At 37.7% G+C, this 15,969-nt stretch overlaps 1 protein-coding gene across 2 annotated transcripts in view; it reads left to right on the forward strand.

The window, feature by feature from the left end:
- The window catches only part of LOC126163027 (integrin beta-PS-like), a 258,145-nt gene that overhangs the window by 186,831 nt on the left and 55,345 nt on the right, over positions 1-15,969 (forward strand). For both annotated transcript variants that reach the window (XM_049919898.1, XM_049919896.1), the window contains exon 11: positions 4,281-4,556. In XM_049919898.1, the coding sequence (XP_049775855.1) occupies positions 4,281-4,556 (276 nt within the window). The remainder of the gene's footprint in view (positions 1-4,280; positions 4,557-15,969) is intronic.

Raw genomic sequence — 15,969 nt, forward strand, 5'->3', positions numbered from 1 at the left:
TAATCATAAAACATTCACTATCCAGACACTGTGCAAAACATTAGCATTGATAAGAGCATGCTGTCTAACTAGTTGGATAGCATGTCTCTGTCCAGCATTGTAATGATACTTTGTATCTGAATTTAAATCCCTTGGAGGATATTGGATGTGAAATTGTGAAATTGTGGAGTACCAAACATCCATGTCCAACAAGTCATCTCTTGCAGAGATGGAGAGCAGAACACTGAAAATGTTCTGGGTGGTCAGTACAATACACAGTTGTCAGTTTTTCAAGTACAAACACACTTTGATGCATTGAACATATGGTAATTGTAATATGTTAGAGTGGCATGTAAAACAATAATGCAGGAAAATTAATGCCACTTCACATGAAATGCATAGTGGCATAATGCAATAATGACTGCATTGTCATTGCACAGTACTTTGATGCATTGAACATACGATAAATGTTATATGTCATAGAGAGGCACATAAAACAAGAAAGCAGGAAAATTAATGCCACTTCACATGAAATGCATAGCAGCATAGGGCGATAATGACTGCACTGTCATTGCTTGGTAACCACCTTGGTAGTAAAGCACGAAAATACTGTGTGATCAGTAATCGGGGGTCATCAGTGTAGAGCTCCAGTACATATTGATAGTGAATGAAAGACAACATGGTACTAGTGAGTATGCAACTGTCTTTATTTTATAGAAACTCAATATATACAAGAATGCATGACATAACACATTCAAGTCACAGATCAAACTAAACTGCAACCATCAACTGTCAGAGATAAGATTGAGAGTTATTTTCTCTGGCTGGTGATGCTAATGTTCCCACATGTGTGTATAACTTTGTGGGTGTCCATGGTCAGGTCAATAAACATAAAAGGTTTCCAGTTATGGCACTGTGTCATATTGTAAGTAACTGTCACTGATGAAACTAATGTTTCTGGCAGGCTTACATTGCCATTTTGCTTGGTAGACCACGAAGAATGCCACTGCAATCATGGCAGAGATTTAAGAAAAAGGACATGCTTTTGTAAGTTTGTTAACTTAGAAAAAGTGTTATGAAATATAAAATGGTGCAAGATGTCTGAAATGCTCAGAAAAGCTATGGAAAAGTGGGTAACACATAATAAGTATTACTAATGCAGCCAGAAGCAATAAAATCGAAAACCAAGAGAGAAGTGCATAATGTGGGGCTACACAGTTTCTCCCCTTTTGTTCAATGTATACATTGAAGAAGAAATACTGGAAATAAAACAAAGGTTCAGGAGTGGAATTAAAATTCAGGGTGAAAGGATATCAGTGAATGGAGAAGAAATAAAAACTTTGAGGCTCGCCGATGACATTGTAATTCTGTCAGAGACAGCAAAGGACTTGGAAGAGCAGTTGAACAGAATGGACAGTGTCTTGAAAGGAGGATATAAGATGAACATCAACAAAAGCAAAATGAGGAAAATGGAATGTAGTCGAATTAAGTCGGGTGATGCTGAGAGAATTAGATTAACAAAAGAGACACTTAAAGTAGTAAAGAAGTTTTGCTATTTGGGGAGCAAAATAACTGATGATGGTTGGAGTAGAGAGGATATAAAATGTAGACTGGCAATGACAAGGAAAGCGTTTCTGAAGAAGAGAAATTTCTTAACATCGAGTATAGATTTAAGTGTCAGGAAGTCGTTTCTGAAAGTTTTTGTATGGAGTGTAGCCATGTATGGAAGTGAAACATGGACGATAAATAGTTTGGACAAGAAGAGAATAGAAGCTTTTGAAATGTGGTGCTACAGAAGAATGCTGAAGATTAGGTGGGTAGATCACATAACTAATGAGGAGGTGTTGAATAGAACTGGGGAAAAGAGGAGTTTGTGGCACAACTTGACTAGAAGAAGGGATCAGTTGGTAGAACATGTTCTGAGGTATCAAGGGATCACCAATTTAGTATTGGAGGGCAGCATGGAGGGTAAAAATCATAGAGGGAGACCAAGAGATGAATGTGCTAAGCAGATTCTGAAGAATGTAGGTTGCAGTATGTACTGGGAGATGAAGAAGCTTGCACAGGATAGAGTAGCATGGAGAGCTACATCAAACCAGTCTCAGGATTGAAGACCACAACAACAACAACAACAACAACAACAACATGTCTGCTGCACAGGAAGCGCATCCTGGGTTGTTGGAAAACAAAAGAAGAGAACGGAAGCATTTGAAATGTGGTGTTAAAAAGAAAAAAAAAATGCTGAAAATTTTATGAACTAATGAAAAATGAAGAGTTTTCTGTAGGATAGATGTGGAAAAGAATATATAGTGAATGTGGTAGGTCATCATGGTGTAGTATCTATGGTATTAGAAGACACAGTACAGGGCAAAAATTGTAGGGAAGACAAATAGTTGAATATATAGCAGCTGTTGGCTGTAAGTGCTACTCAGAAATGGTACAGGAGAGAAAGTACTGCTGACTTCATTAAATCTGTCAGCAGACTGAATGTGTCAGTTGAAAAAAGAAAAAAAAAATCTTCTGGTCTGTCATAGGCCCTCAGATCCCCTCTGCCCCCTAGGTCTGGGCCTAGCCTAAACAGGCAGTTTTTTTGTGATAATTCATATTTACAGATAGCCTGATGGTTGTGACACCAGTATCATAAAATTGTAGACATGAATTTCCAGTCAGCTGGCTGACAGAACGTCCACAAATGATGGGAAAGGTGATATGTAAGTTGATCTGTCAGCTGACTTGTGAATCTTTTCTCCTCATTTAGTATCACTGCAAGCTATTAATCAAGGAATTAGTCAGAACCAAACTTCCAGTCTCAGAAAAATAAAATGTCCTGTGATGCAACATGGTAGGGGGCTAAAATACATAGATTTATTTAGTTACTTCTCTGCTAAATTTGATTTTGGTATCTTCTGCCAAACACCATTGCTCCCAGATTATGAAATATGACAACTGACTCTCAAACATGTTTGTGTCTATTATTATACTCTTATTCCTACTACTCTCTTCCTGCTTCGCCCAATATCGTTGTTGATATTTTTTACATATTTTACCCTTTATCTGTCTGTAGCATTTTAAATCTCTGTTGCTTCTTTCAGTGTGCAGTGAACTATTTATAAATGTTTTAACTCCTGTTGTCATAATCTCTCTAGTCTTCTGATAAAGCAGTTGTAGTCTCTTTGCCTCACAAAATCTTTAGAAGAATGTCTTCATGCTGTACTTTACCTTTTTATTTAATTTCATAGCAGTATAGATGCTTAAATAATAAATGTATGTGATAATATAAATTGTCATGTGTGCAAGCCCAGTAATTTTCAGCTGTAATTTAGAAAAATGTTAGTAAAATAAATGTCCCTTTGATCATGTATAGTCGCGACAAAGAAGCAAAATAATTGCATAAAGCTTGATTTTGAAAAAATTTTCCACAATGTTAAATTAATTATATTTGCCTTAGGGAATAATTATAGCATTGACAAATAATCTGAGGTATCTCCTATGATATAATGCTCAGAATTGACAGTGTCTTGAAAATAGGGTAGATGAACATTAACAAAAGTAAACCAAGAGCATTGGAATTTACATAGTCAAATTAAATCAGACAAAGCTGAGGGAATTAGATTAGGAAACAAGACACTAAAAGAAATAGATGAGTTTTGCTGTTTGGGCAGTGAAAAAATTTATGATGGCAAAAATAGAGAGGATATAAAATGTAGAAAGGCAAAGGCAAGGAAAGCTTTATTGTTAACAGCAAATATAAATTTAAGTATTAGGAAGTCTTTTCTGAAAACATTTGTCTGGAGTGTAGCCTTGTATTGAAGTGAAACATGGACAATGAGTTAAGACAAGAAGAGACTGGAAACTTTTGAAATGTGGTGCTACAGAAGAATGCTGAATATTAAATAGATATATCATGTAAATAATGAAAAGTTACTGAAACAGGAGGATATTTTAATGTGTTCAACAACAATAAAGCATTTTAGTCAAATTCTATACACTATTGAAATAACTTCTTTTTCACATAGCATAATATATACTATTTCTGCGACATTACAGCAGACATAGGGGTTCGTTGTGTAAAACTTGATATCATTCATGTTTACTTAAGATGCCTGTCACTGTTTTCAGTTTTGTCTGTGATTATTTGTCTCCTTATCTTCAGTACTCTGGGAAATACTATCATAATTTCATTTGGTACTTATAGTATCAACATCATGTACCTCTTCCCCACCCTTATTTGGAAGTGTTTGCGATTTTCTTCTGAATTCCAATTTTTTAGAATGTATGATTTGTTATAAATTACTTTCCAGGTCATTTATGGAAAATACTGTGAGTGTGACAATTATTCCTGCAAAAGAGGAGCAAACAGACAGCTCTGTTCAGGGGAGAATCAAGGATTATGTGTCTGCGGTTCTTGCACTTGTCTTGCTGGTTGGTCAGGTGAAAAATGTGATTGCAGTGAAAGACTGGATAACTGCATTCCAAAAGGAGGAGGACCTATCTGCTCAGACAGAGGAAAATGTGTCTGTGGAAAATGTGTTTGTGACTCCACCAGTTATGAGGGCCAATATTGTGAACTTTGTCCTGTAAGTATAGTGAAGCATCATCTTTCTCAGTGTCTGCTTAATTTGTTTCCTTGAGCAAACTTGAGCATTGCAGGTAATGTATGATGTGCAGAAGTAAATATTTTCCAAGTTATAATAAAACTGATCATGTGTTTTTGAAAACTTTCCCAACATTTTGTGGCTCTTAGACTTTGTGCAAGTGCTGTCACTGAATATTTGCACTATGTCAACTGAGGATTTGCTCACCACCCTTATGCCAAATGCAGAGGCAATTAAGAAAGTCAAATATGGTAGGAATGTTATGGTAGAATGTAAATAATTTAAGGAAAACAGCAGAAGCATTGAGTCATAAATAGGTGCACCCACACCCACACACACACACACACACACACACACACACACACACACACACACACACACACATACCTGTGTCCCTTCATGGCATAGGCATATGTGTGTGAGTGTGCATGTCTCTGTGTGCTCCAGAAAGGGTTTATTCGTATTCAGAGAACTAGCAAGTTGTCTTTCTCTTTTTTGTGTGCCTGTCGATGACTCAATGTTTCTGCTATTCAGTGAATGGTCTCCTTTACTCCTAAATTATTTGAGTTAAGAAGGTTACTATTTCAGGCCTTCCAGTTTGAAGCCAATGTCAAGGCCTAATTTTATAACCCTTCAACAGAGTTGACTGATTGATGTGCCAGCGATTCATCAACATTATCTTCTTTGTAATTATCTTTCCAGTGAACTTTTGCTTAATCACTGAGGATATTTCGGTCTGAAGACAAATTGTCAGTTATCATTGCACTATTACCTTAATTCCTTCATACCTTAGGTGTTGTAACAATCCACTACAAATGGTGATACATTCATAATCAATAAACTTAATAACTATGTGCTTTGCTTTTTACGGGTAGAAGCCATAGTTGTAGGGGAGAGTCACATTTGTAATATTTAACTGGTGATTGATGCACTGAGGGTTATCTGATCACTATGTTTACAAAACTATGTCACTGAGAAATAATGCTATAAGACCTCCTCCTGGACACTCTTTTGAATAAAAATTGCGATATCTCATTTTCAACAGCTCATTTAATGGGCCTAACTTTCTTCATCATATAAATCAACAACTCTGCCTCAAAACTGGCTCAGACTGCACCTAACTGGAACAATATCAATTAACATTAACAAAGTGTGGGAATTTCAATCCACAATACAATGATGCTAATGAATGAGCTAGATTTAAGAAAAACATATTAATACAGGGCATGCCACATTGGTAAGTTAGTAGAGCATACATATGTAAACAGAATTAAACATAAAGTTACCTAATCATAGGTATTTATTATTTCTGTCAGTGACCGTGTATCACAATCAAAATAGTCTTGCTGCTACACAACACCCTTTGCCCTCACCCCACACCTCACCCCCCAACCCCCGGCCCCTCCCACTGTGGAGCTCAGGGAACATTCCTGAATATGTTGTGAACTTGATGACCAGATCTGATGCAGCCAATAGCAATGCTTTGATGAACATGATGTGAGTCCTGATTAGGCAGCTGTTGTGTACGTAACGCTGCTATCGGTGGGTCAATGGCATCATTCATTGTGTGCAGTGGGGAATCGGTGCTGAGTTTCTATGGATTTTTCACTCTTTTGCTTGAAACTGTTGTGGTTTCTGCTTCGTATCTGAGTTTGGATCCACCACATTTTTCAATTTTGAAACTTCACTTGTATCTGTACAAGAACACCCCATCCAGAAGTAGTGGACATAGGAGCAGATGACTGCACAAGAATCACAGGCTGTTACTTTGTAACAGCTGTTTCAGCTGCTGCTGCTGTTTCTGCAGCTGTGGATGCCGATGCTGCAGAGGTTGTGTTGTGGAACCTGTGCAGTAACTGTGATGTTCTGTAGACTTGGTAACAGATAAGGCTGTAGTTATTGCTGACGTTGCAGTTGTGGAGTAGTAATGGATGAGCTTTTGGATTCAGAAACACTGCCTAACTGCCTTTTAACTGTTTCAGTTCCCATTCAGAGTTGTGCAGAGTGCAATTTTATTTTGATACCATGATGATGTAAGAAATTTGCCCCCAATCTGCATTCAGTAACATCTCCAAACACAAAAGTCCACTTACATGGCCAGGGAAACCAAAATCAGCAGTTACTTTCCTGCTCTCTATAGGCAGAAATAATTGAGCTATTGACAGGTGCAAACTGTATACTGTTCTTTGTTTGGTTGTGCTGCACATTCAGAAACATGCTAATATCCAAACCGCACTCAGCTAGGAATATATGTGACATACATAAGACCTTGACAAACAAATGGTCTGATCCATATGTTGTGTGATGTGTAGGAGTGTCATGAGGGCTTACAGTGCCAATAATTTGGGTGGTGAGGTTGTAGTGGAAGGAATTGACTCTTTTATTTTGCTGCAGGCTTTTTGTGATGGCTATGGTGATAGTAGCCTTGGATTTGTATTTGTTGTCACTACTGGTGTGATGGACATAGATTAGCAGACATTTGTTAGTGACCTTGGAAGTGGACACATCTGATTGCTGGCTTGGCACAGTACACAGTATGACACATTTTGTTGCTTGGGCTCTGATATGGCTATGAAAACAACACACAGGCTGATTTTATGTCCACTGCTGTTTGTTTACATTGTGGTGCTTGGAGCAGTGGAACTGCTATGGAGTCCTCTTGTTTGGCACAAGCATGTATTTTGTCTTCTACTTCTGTCATCTACAGCATAAGCACATCCACAGCATTCTGTAGCATGTGTACTCACTCAGAAAGTGGTAGGTGCTGTGTATGCATGTCAGACATCATTGAGTGATTACGTCACATGACACATGCATGACACATTGATCATTAGAAAGTGGTCTTGACTAGTATCAGCAGTTGGCTATGCCACACATCCTGCTGTGTGGACCATTACCTGTTTGGAGGAGTGATATGAGTACTTTATTGTTGATTTATTCAAATTAAAATTATTTTACTTCTGCATTCAGAACTATCATCCATAAAAGGTACTCTTTCACAAGGCATACATGCCAAGCCAATCTGTTGTTCAGGCAGAAGCAGTTCATTCAGGTAAGGAATATCAACAATGTAGGAAAAGATAGATTGTTACTTACCATAAAGATGACACATTAAGTTGCAGGCAGGCACAATTAAAAGACACTTACACATAAGTTTTCAGCCACAATCTTCGTTATTCACACATGCGAGCACACTTCATGCACACATGACTGAATTGGCTGAGGGCAGCAAACAAAGAAGGTGGGGAACAAGAATACACACACACACACACACACACACACACACACACACACACACACACACACTGCACAGCTTTTTATATTCATATGATTACCAACCAGCTGTCCACCACCACCCTGTGGCACAACATCCAGCTGAACATAACATGCTTGATTTCAATGGCAGCTTCACTACCCAAGCCTTCTGGGTCCCCCTTCCACCACCAGCTTTTCTGAACTGTGCAGAAATTATCATTATAACTCATTCTCCACTCCCGTAATTATCCTGGCCTCAACCTACAGTAACATACTGTTCCCACACCATCCAAAAATTTCCACCCCGTCATATTATCACCTTCTCTCCATTTTTGTTTCCTACCTTTGTTGTTTGCTGTCCTCTGCCAGTGCACCACCAATATTTTCCTGCTTCTCTCCTTTTTCGACCCATTTTCCCCATCTCTCGGCCCCACAACCTTCTGATGCTGCACCTGTTGGCAATCTAGTATCTGCACACTCTGCCAACAAGTGCTCCTCTCTTCCCCTACCCATATAAGTCTGTCCCTTCCCTTTCCCCACCCCCTCCAGATTGCTGCTTCCATTCCACATGACAGCTGCATTTTGGTCTGAGCTGCTGGAATTAGCAGTCATGTGTACATGAGGTGTGCTTGCTTGTATAAATGAGTGGTGTGTGTTTTTCTCTTTCTTTTTCTGATGAAGACTGTGGCCAAAACCTCATGTGGAAGTGTCTTTTAACTGCCTGCAACATAATGTGTCATCTTTATGGTAAATAGCAATCTACTTTTTCTTACATTGTTGAAACTCCAACCTGGAGTTTCCATCATTTCATTTGGGTATGGATTGCATACAGGCTATGCTTTACTTCAGCTTAAGCACTTAAATGGCACCAAAACTATGAAAATGATTTATCACTGATGCCTTAGGCAACCAGTGGAAAATGTGGTTACAATATCATCAGAGACATGTCCAGAGTAGTGAAAAGAAGGCACTCAGTTCCTGTGTATCCATTACAGAGATATGCTTTTTCATGTTTATCTTGCAGATCTCCTGTTCTTATTACAACCTTATTGGTTACCTATTCCTTCTGATGCCCATCCTCATTCATCTTGACAAGGCTCCACTTTGACACCTTTACACCACAAAGTTCTATCTGTTACTTTATCTTCCATAACAAAAGCACTTAAATGGCACAAAAAAAAAGAAAGTGATTTATTGCTGATCACTTCACTGTGCAGTACTTGTTGAATACGTTGATCTAGAGATTAGTGCACTCTTTGCAAAACATGTCTTTCAGATTTTGACGTTTACATTCTTGAGGTGTGTTATGAATGATGTCTGACACCAAAATTAAGGTATGGACAGCCAAAACATTGACAGTAAGTATGAATTACATTTTGTCACTGTCCATGCCATAAGCAGTGAAGGAAAGTTCCAACATTTTAAACCACAATTCCAGTTGCTGTGGCAAATATGGTGGCAACCCCACTTTGAGTGGAGTGTGGTTGAGGTGAGGATAATAGCAGGCAAAATGTTCATAACTGTATAAGTGACCCAAAACCCGGTAAACAGTAAATACTCCACCGACTGGAGCCAAGTGAGTACAGAGGTCACTATTTGCACTGACCATTGCACCATTTGGTTGCCCCTCTAGAATGTTATCTATTGAAGCTGACTTTGTTACTTGGCACTTGCTTGTCTATTCAATGTTCATCTTCTTCACTGGGCTACCATTGGGGGAATGTCAGTCCACAGTAAGAGATATGCATATAATTATGCTAATGAATGAGCTAAATTTATTTAACAATCAAGTCTTACACATTAATACAGGGCATGCCACATAAACAATTTAGTGGAGCAGATATGTGCAAACAGAGTTAAACATAAGTTAGAAACTAAAACAAATTTCCAGAATGAGATTTTCACTCTGCAGCAGTGTGTGCACTGACTCTGTCAGTGACTATGTATCATAACCGAAATAATCTCGCTTCCATGACAGACTGACCGCTTTGGGCTCAGGTACCCAACTGCAGGGCAGGGCAAATAAAATGACCCAAAGAAGAGAGATCCAGGGTAAAAAGAAACATAACAGAGGAAAGGACATACAGTACTAACCTGACTATAGCAGATGTTGAAAGTGAACGCCATTCATCTCTTGACAGTTTTGGGTCCTGCTCAGCAAGTTGCTGAAGGCAGACCAAAGCTGGACTGCTGGAACTGCTGCTGTCTCATCTGAGATGTTCTGCTGCAGTTCTTTTTGTGATACACCTTAGACTTGAGGGTGCCCCACTCAAAGTAATTGCACACTGACAGATCAGGTGACCTGGGTGGCCAGCTAGGGCAGCAACCTGATTGACCCCTGCTAACAACTAGTAATTAACATAAATGAATACACAAATCCATGAGTTTGAATATTTTATGTAGTGAGATAAAATGTGGATAGGTTCTTTAGTACAAGTGGTATTGGTTACTTCAGTGTAGTGTCTCTTGGTCTGCTACTTTACACATCATTTCACTGTTCATGTATTCTGTTAAGTATATGCTTTTCTAAGGCTCTGCCTTTCTTGTTGCCTGAAAGAGGTGATTTTATCCCTGTCTTACATGAGGGAATCTCCTCCTTACGTAATGTGCTGAAGATGCAAAAAGGAAAGAATAAAGGAACACTTGGGATCAGTAAACTGTAGAAAATGAGATCGTTAAAGGCAAAATACAAGCTTGGGTAACTGTTCCTTTAGGAACAGCATTACACCTATCTTAGCCAATTTAGGGGAACTATGAGGAGCTACTTCTGGATGGCCAGATGAGAATATGAACCTCAGTTTTACTTAATGCAAATCCAATAGTTTAACCAATATTCCACCTTGATCAATGCTGAAAGAATCAGTTACAACACTGTGAAAGAGGATACACTGCTACTCACCAGACAGAAGAGGTGTTGAGTGGCAGACTGTCACATGTAAAGTACATTTTAAAGTAGACTTAGCTATCAACCAAAGTCATTATCCATCTATAGACACAAACACACACACACACACACACACACACACACACACACACACAGCACACACGCACACACACTCACAGAGTTGTTTCTACCATTAGACAAGAATAGGCGGCCACCTAGAGTGGCAAAGGCCAGAGAAAATTAATTTCAAATCAAACAGCAAAAAAACTGAGCAAATGAGGAGCAAAAATAAAAAAGAGGAAAAATTAAAACACCAAATTGTTTTCAAAATCATACAGAAAAGTTACTTAACCCTCAAGTGGGTGCACCTATGTGTAAAGTGCACCAACCACAAATAATTGTTTTGCACTATTCCATCATTGGTTCACATTTGCAAGCCCATACAACTTCCTTCATTACTGCTTCAGTCTACACAGTGATAACTTGTGTTGTCATATATCCAAGAGTGCAGCAGTAATATAAAATAAACAATGAGTTAGGTAAAATAAAAATTTATGATCCATGCATGAAAATGACCCAGATTATGAGCTGCCTTCACAGTCTACAGTTGTCTACAAGATAATAAGAAATTGAATAAGTGGTTGGCTGGAATCTGATGCAGCTGCTCTGTTTAAGCTTAGCATGGGTCATTACTAATGGGTAACATCTGTCTGTGGCAACAGAGTGATATAATGAAAGTTTATTTCATTATCATTTAATTAAACAGTGCTTTAGCTCATATTAAGTAAGTTTATTTTTTGTTTAATTAAAATGAGATTAAAGTGTGATTTTGCTCATATATGTTTACCTTGGTAACCTAAAGGCAGCTATTCTTTACAAGTGTACATAGCATGCCCTGCATCCATTCACGTTATGAAAAACTGCATGTTTGCTCAAGGGTTCATATGTCTTTATTTACTCTCATGAAAGTAAGCACATTGGCTCTACCTACCTCGAAAGTAAAGCAGTCACTACTGAGTATGAAACTAAAACAAACATGACCTTGATTCATCTATGTCAAGCACTGATCAGATGCCAACAATGTGGACTATTGCGTGATTGTTTTGGATAGTAAAAGTTGTAGAACTCTCAATATGAAATGTAACTCAGGCATCATTTATTTATTTCATTTTAAGAAAATGGACACTGAAAAAGATGAAATTCATTCATCATTCTAGAAATATTTTAGTTAAAATGGAAATGAAACAACACCATGATTATCCAAATGATCTAGTTTGATGCTTCAGCATGTCTCCCACCAGTATAGCTTAATTTCTAAATTCAAGGAATAATTCATGAACACCAGAAAATAGTCCCACATCTTTATTAGTCCTGTTTCTTGCAGTAAGTGATCCCAGATTTGATTGCACTGGTACATTCAGTTGAGTTCTAGTTTAAAAATATTCCTGTTTCATTTATTTTGGGAAATTTCAAAAACTGAGGACAAAACAAGAAACTGAGGACATTTGCTGTCTCAGTTTGTTTTAAAGGAATTGAGGAGACATTTTGAAAACAGAGAACTGTCCCCAGAAAATGAAGAGAGGACTTCTGGTCTTCTTAGTGTAATGATTAAAAGTATAAAAGGAGATTTGCGTTGTTGAGCCATTGGATGTTGGTGGTTGAGGAGTGGGGAGGGGGGGGGGGGGAGGGTACTGGGGAGATTTCAATTATCACCTATGGCAGCAAAATACACACACACACACACACACACACACACACACACACACACACACACACACACACACAACTATCTTTAGCTCCAGGCACCAAGGTCTGACTGTGACAGTTGGGACTCAACCTCTTGAGATGACAATAGCCATGTATTTGTGAGCTGTGCCTGTATGCTTTTTGCCTTTGAGGAAGGCCTTTGTGTAATAGTGTAGTCTACTTTTAAATATCATTAAATGTGCCACTCTGCCACTCAACACCTCTTCTGTGTGGTGAACAGCAATCTATCCTATTTCATGCAGTCCTGCATTATTCATTGTTTGATTTAATTGGCTATTTCCAGGTTCCAGGAATCATAATCATGATATGGAATGAGTCACTTTTACAGCTATAGAGCACTTTCTCAGTAAAAAATATACAATATGCTCACTGTTTACATGATTGTCTTAAGTTGTGTTTTTCTGAATTTTCAGTGATTGATACTTAGCTATGATCTTTCTCTGTCTCTCTCTCTCTCTCTCTGTTGGTGGTTGAGGAGTGGGGAGTGGGGGAGGGGGAGGAGGGTACTGGGGAGATTTCAATTCTCACCTATGGCAGCAAAATACACACACACACACACACACACACACACACACACACACACTGGGTAAGTGGTCAAAGACTTTTATGGCTGAATACCTCATTCCTTTCTGCAGTACACTATGGTTGATTGTTGAATAATGTGAACTGTTTCTCATTGTTACATTATATTTGATTGTTACTGTTGGTTTAAAACTGTAATTGGTTGTTGACAACAAACTTCATACTATAAGGTTGTTGGCAGTATGCCCAACTGTCTACAAGTGGTTCTGGAAAGGATGCTACATATTATCCTGATTATGTACTTCAGTGCAACAATCACTATTTTCCTCAGTAATGAGTTACCCCAGAATATGATGTCATCATTTATCGGTGAACAAAAACACTTTTTTACCTTTTTGACATTTTCCTCTCCAAAATCAGATGTTATCTCCAAGGCAAAAATTACAGAACTTAGACATTTAAGAAGAGCTGTAATGTTTGACTTTCAATTCTGGTTCTTATGAATATAAACATGTAATAATTTACATAATCCTGTTTCATTTATTGGTTTACTGTCCCATGTTATTTCTAATGATGTAGTCAGGCCATGTGCAGTACTGTGTTTTACCTGAATTCAGTGACAATCCAATTGAACGTAAACTTAACTAACTAAAATCAGTTATAATTTTCAATGAAATTTTTATAACATTTTTCAAATATTGAAGTTCATCCATTAGGCTTAATTATAATACTTGCATTGACAGCAAAGAGATAAAGAGAGTATAGCCTGTTTGGTTTGTTTTCCTAGCCGCTCTAATCTTGTGGGTACTGTATTTGTATTAAGGATACAGGGTACTTTTCCAGCTCAATATTACGTAAAAATCAACACCTATTTCTTCCAGGGACTGTTTATAATGTGTATGTTTTACAGATTTTTTGTTGATGTCAGGTAATGCAGCACACTTTCTAAACATAATGAACCTGCGTAGGGTTATTAAAAAAATTACAAAGAAATTGATGCAATTTTTTTCCAAAATGCTTTCTCAACTTGAGGTACCATTTAATCCAATGTTATATTGTACATTTGAAGGAGACCAAATTTTTATCAGATATGCATGACATGATGGCTGCAGTACTAGACCCATTTAATTCCACATTTTATGTATATTACAAGGATATAAAAATATCCTATCTTACATTTTAATTTTTATAATTTTTCCTGATAAAAATGTTATTTTTTCTACAATTTAGTTGATTCAGCAATAACTCTTAGGTGTTCTACATAAGTATGGACTATTGCAAGTTACAGAAAGAAAAATAGAACAATGCTTTATAAACTTTAGGAAATATTTGTACCTGAATTCTGAAAAATACAACTTGCAGGAAATTGTGAATGAAGATATGAGTCCAATTAAACTGTACCTCTGAATATTCCTGAAGCATAGTCTTCATCATGCAACATTTCTTCATCTTCATGCTTCCTCTTGGCATTCCTTTTAGCACTTTTTGCTTCTTTGGTAACTTGAAGAGCAAATCTTTCAGTTTCATTCACCCATTGTCTGTCACACTCAAGCAATTGATCTTCCATATTAGAGCAACATTTTATGCCTAAATTTCTCAGGACTTCCAACCTTCCTATCACTCCATCATTGAAACATATCACTATACCTTGTACACCAACTTTTAATGTATTTAGTCCTACAAAAACATTCTTGGGTAATCTTTCCCATATGCAATGGTTGAAACTTTCACCCCGATGAAGACATAAACTAAGCAAAACAGGGTCACTCAGGTCTCTAAAAATTGGTTTTATTTCACTCATAACAGGTTCAGGAAGAGAATGCTTATGATGGTATATTTGACCACTTTCTTTTGCTTTTTGGTAACTGCAGCAAGAATCTGCTCCTTTAGGGCAAAGTCCATGAACACGGTGGTCATCTGTGGACAACTTATGAAAGTAGGTGGTCCATACAGCTTTTCTCATTGCTGTAACATCATTCAGAGGTGCAGTTCATCTAATGGCCGGTCCATAATAACTCTGAAGAAGGTCTATTTCAGTTTCTGTCAATCTGCCTTGGCCAGACAGAGATTTTCCATCACATAACAACTTTACTTTCATTTCTCTTTGTAGCTTCCTCAATATAGCACCCATCCTCTTTTGCACATGTCCACAACACTCCAATTTTGTTGCCAAGGTATCACCATAAACATTGAACTCATTAATTTTATTGAAAGCCTTAGAGCCCCCATTGCCTAGGTACTTCGTATATCTGACGTTATAAATGGGCACTGACCTCTGAAATATTTTTAGAGTTCCATCACTTTCCATACCTCCACTGTAACTATCATAATTCTTAGATCACTGATGTTCAATATGTTCTTCAGTGTTACCGGAGCAGGTGTGGCAGTACTTAGGTAAGCAATCAACATCAACAACTTTTCCATTCTCAGAGAAGTAGCACTTACACCATTCAAGGAACGATATCCTCAACACTGCCATGCCCCATCAAGTGCAACAGCAATGTCCCTGGTTCCACTAATATTTACAGTTTCTTTTACTGCAAATTTCATAGATGCTTTAGACACAACCATCAAGGTACCTAAAATTATTTTGATGTACTTGCTGGATCTATTGGGTGGAGGAGGAAGGTCCATCAAACCACAAAACGTTTGAGCAGTCTTTTTTCCTTTTCCTATTGCACACATTGTATTCACTAACTTCAAATTAACATCATATGAATTATGCACAATGTTTGAAGTCATTTTTGAGGTAGATTTATTGTAGGATCTACACAGAACAACTAATTTTCATGCTAAGCCCTTCTTGCTACTTAGTTGTTCAGTTATTTCCAGACAGTGTACACCATCACATTGTTTACATTTCACCACTTCCTTTATCAAAGAAGATAAGATGCCCACATCATCAACAACAACAAATCCACTACAAACAGTGTTATTGTTGACACAAAAATTTGAATCATGGAGAAG

This window comes from Schistocerca cancellata, chromosome 2, assembly GCF_023864275.1.
Source record: "Schistocerca cancellata isolate TAMUIC-IGC-003103 chromosome 2, iqSchCanc2.1, whole genome shotgun sequence".
In the NCBI taxonomy this organism is placed as follows: Eukaryota; Metazoa; Arthropoda; class Insecta; order Orthoptera; family Acrididae; genus Schistocerca; species Schistocerca cancellata.